The sequence below is a fragment of the Frankliniella occidentalis genome, unplaced genomic scaffold (genome assembly GCF_000697945.3).
Source record: "Frankliniella occidentalis isolate FOCC.00 unplaced genomic scaffold, Focc_3.1 Scaffold127, whole genome shotgun sequence".
In the NCBI taxonomy this organism is placed as follows: domain Eukaryota; kingdom Metazoa; phylum Arthropoda; class Insecta; order Thysanoptera; family Thripidae; genus Frankliniella; species Frankliniella occidentalis.
Window position 1 is genome coordinate 592,339 of NW_026267254.1, and position 1,737 is coordinate 594,075.

The 1,737-nt window shown below is 50.8% G+C and overlaps 1 protein-coding gene across 1 annotated transcript in view; it reads right to left on the bottom strand.

Moving 5' to 3' along the window:
- The window catches only part of LOC127750053 (uncharacterized), a 10,128-nt gene extending 9,145 nt beyond the window's left edge, over positions 1-983 (bottom strand). Inside the window, exon 1 of the mRNA XM_052270588.1 lies at positions 876-983. Coding sequence (XP_052126548.1) covers positions 876-983 — 108 coding nt within the window. The remainder of the gene's footprint in view (positions 1-875) is intronic.
- Between the last annotated feature and the right edge of the window lie 754 nt (positions 984-1,737).

Consider the following 1,737-nt stretch of genomic DNA (forward strand, 5'->3'; position numbering starts at 1 on the left):
TAGCCGCTGCGAAAGACGATGGGGAAAAGGCGTAACTTCCTCGTGAGCGCAAACGATATTAGGGGGGGGGGGAGAGATCTTTGCCGGGTGACAAAAACCTACTTGAGCAGGGTCGACTCGACAAATATACACAAAATATACATGTACAAAATATACACTCACAAATACAGTGGAATACAGGTCAAAAAAGTACCTAAGCAACACAAGAACATAGATGACAAAAACACTTTTCGATTACAGAACCACATGGGTTGCTTATCCCCCCCACCCCCTCCCCCAATCTCCTTATTATGTGGGAGAGAAAAAAGGGGGCTCGCAGAGGCCCATGCCGCTGCGAATTTAGCAAAGGAGGATACCGGCGTGAAACACATCGTGCGCCGGTAGGAGGCTCTATAGGTTGCTACGAATAAATCATTTCCGGAAAGCTGAAATGCAGAAGAAGGCGGGGAATAAGAAAACGGAAGTCACCACGTTACAGTATTGTGATTTCCGGTTTGTTATTTCCCGCATACTTGGGTTATGCAGAAATGCTTTATTCAGAAAGCCAGAGATTTTGGGTTAAAGTAGAACATTTCAAGGACGCCGAGCGCAAATAAGAACAGCAAACCCGGAGTATGCAAAGGCGCCCGATCCGCTGACACGCTCATCCGTATTTACCCGAGTCGTCTCGACTGCGCGGGCCCGGACACATTCCACGAGTATTTATTTGATGATGCGGGTTTACATGAATAATCTAAAATGGTAGGAAGGGGAGGACAAAAGTTAGTGGAAGATAAACAATAACCTGACCCCGTCGGCCCCGACCATGAAAAATGGATGGAAGGTGAAGCGGCCACAAATTTTATTTTGAAATCGACTTGCCTCGAAAGATATACACTCGGCACAATAGCACTGACGCAGTACTCACCTTTGAAGATAGGCACCAGTTGTGGAAAGCCCCAATCCTGCAGGTGTTTCCCGACTTGGTCCAGCGACGCACTCATCGTACCGTAGCTGACCGCAGCACAAACACAACTGACGCGGCAGGAGAGGGGAGGGGCGAGAGGGCTAGCGGCTGGAGCCAATGAGCCGCAGCCAGGCGGAGAGGGGGAACACAGGCCACAGGCGGCCGAGGCGGCCGGGCGGCGGCTGCCCGGCCCGGTGCCGGCAGCTAGCGGAGGCTGTCTCGCTTCCTCTCAGTGTGTGTGTGTGTGCGCGCGTGCGTGCGCGTGCGTGCGCTGCGCGTGCGTGTGTGTGTGTGCGGGCGCGCGTGCGCGCGTGCGTGTGTGTGTGTGCGCACGTGTGTGTGTGCGCACGTGTGTGTGTGCGCACGTGTGTGTGTGTGCGTGCGTGCGTGCGTGCGTGCGTGCGTGCGTGCGTGCGTGCGCGTGCGTGTGTGAGAGAGAAAGAGAGAGGCGTGAACGTCTGAGCGCGCCTCGTCAGACGGTCTCTCTCGCACTCACTACGGAGATACGGGTGAGAGAGAGATGAATGTATCAGAGCAAGGACGGGGGATACATTAGACTAAAGAAAGATATTCCTACTACTGGTGCCGCTCAATTTAAAGCCACGCCATAGATTTAAAGAAATAGCTTTAAAACAAGGAAATAATTCAAAGCCAGAAATTAAAGAAATTTTTGACCTTAAATCAAGGAAACCTTTTTCTGGGTGTATTTTTTTGATCACACTAAACTTCTAGTTTCAAAAAGATAGGTAAAATTTCAACTTTACGATTTTTTTTTGACAGAGTTCTAGTTG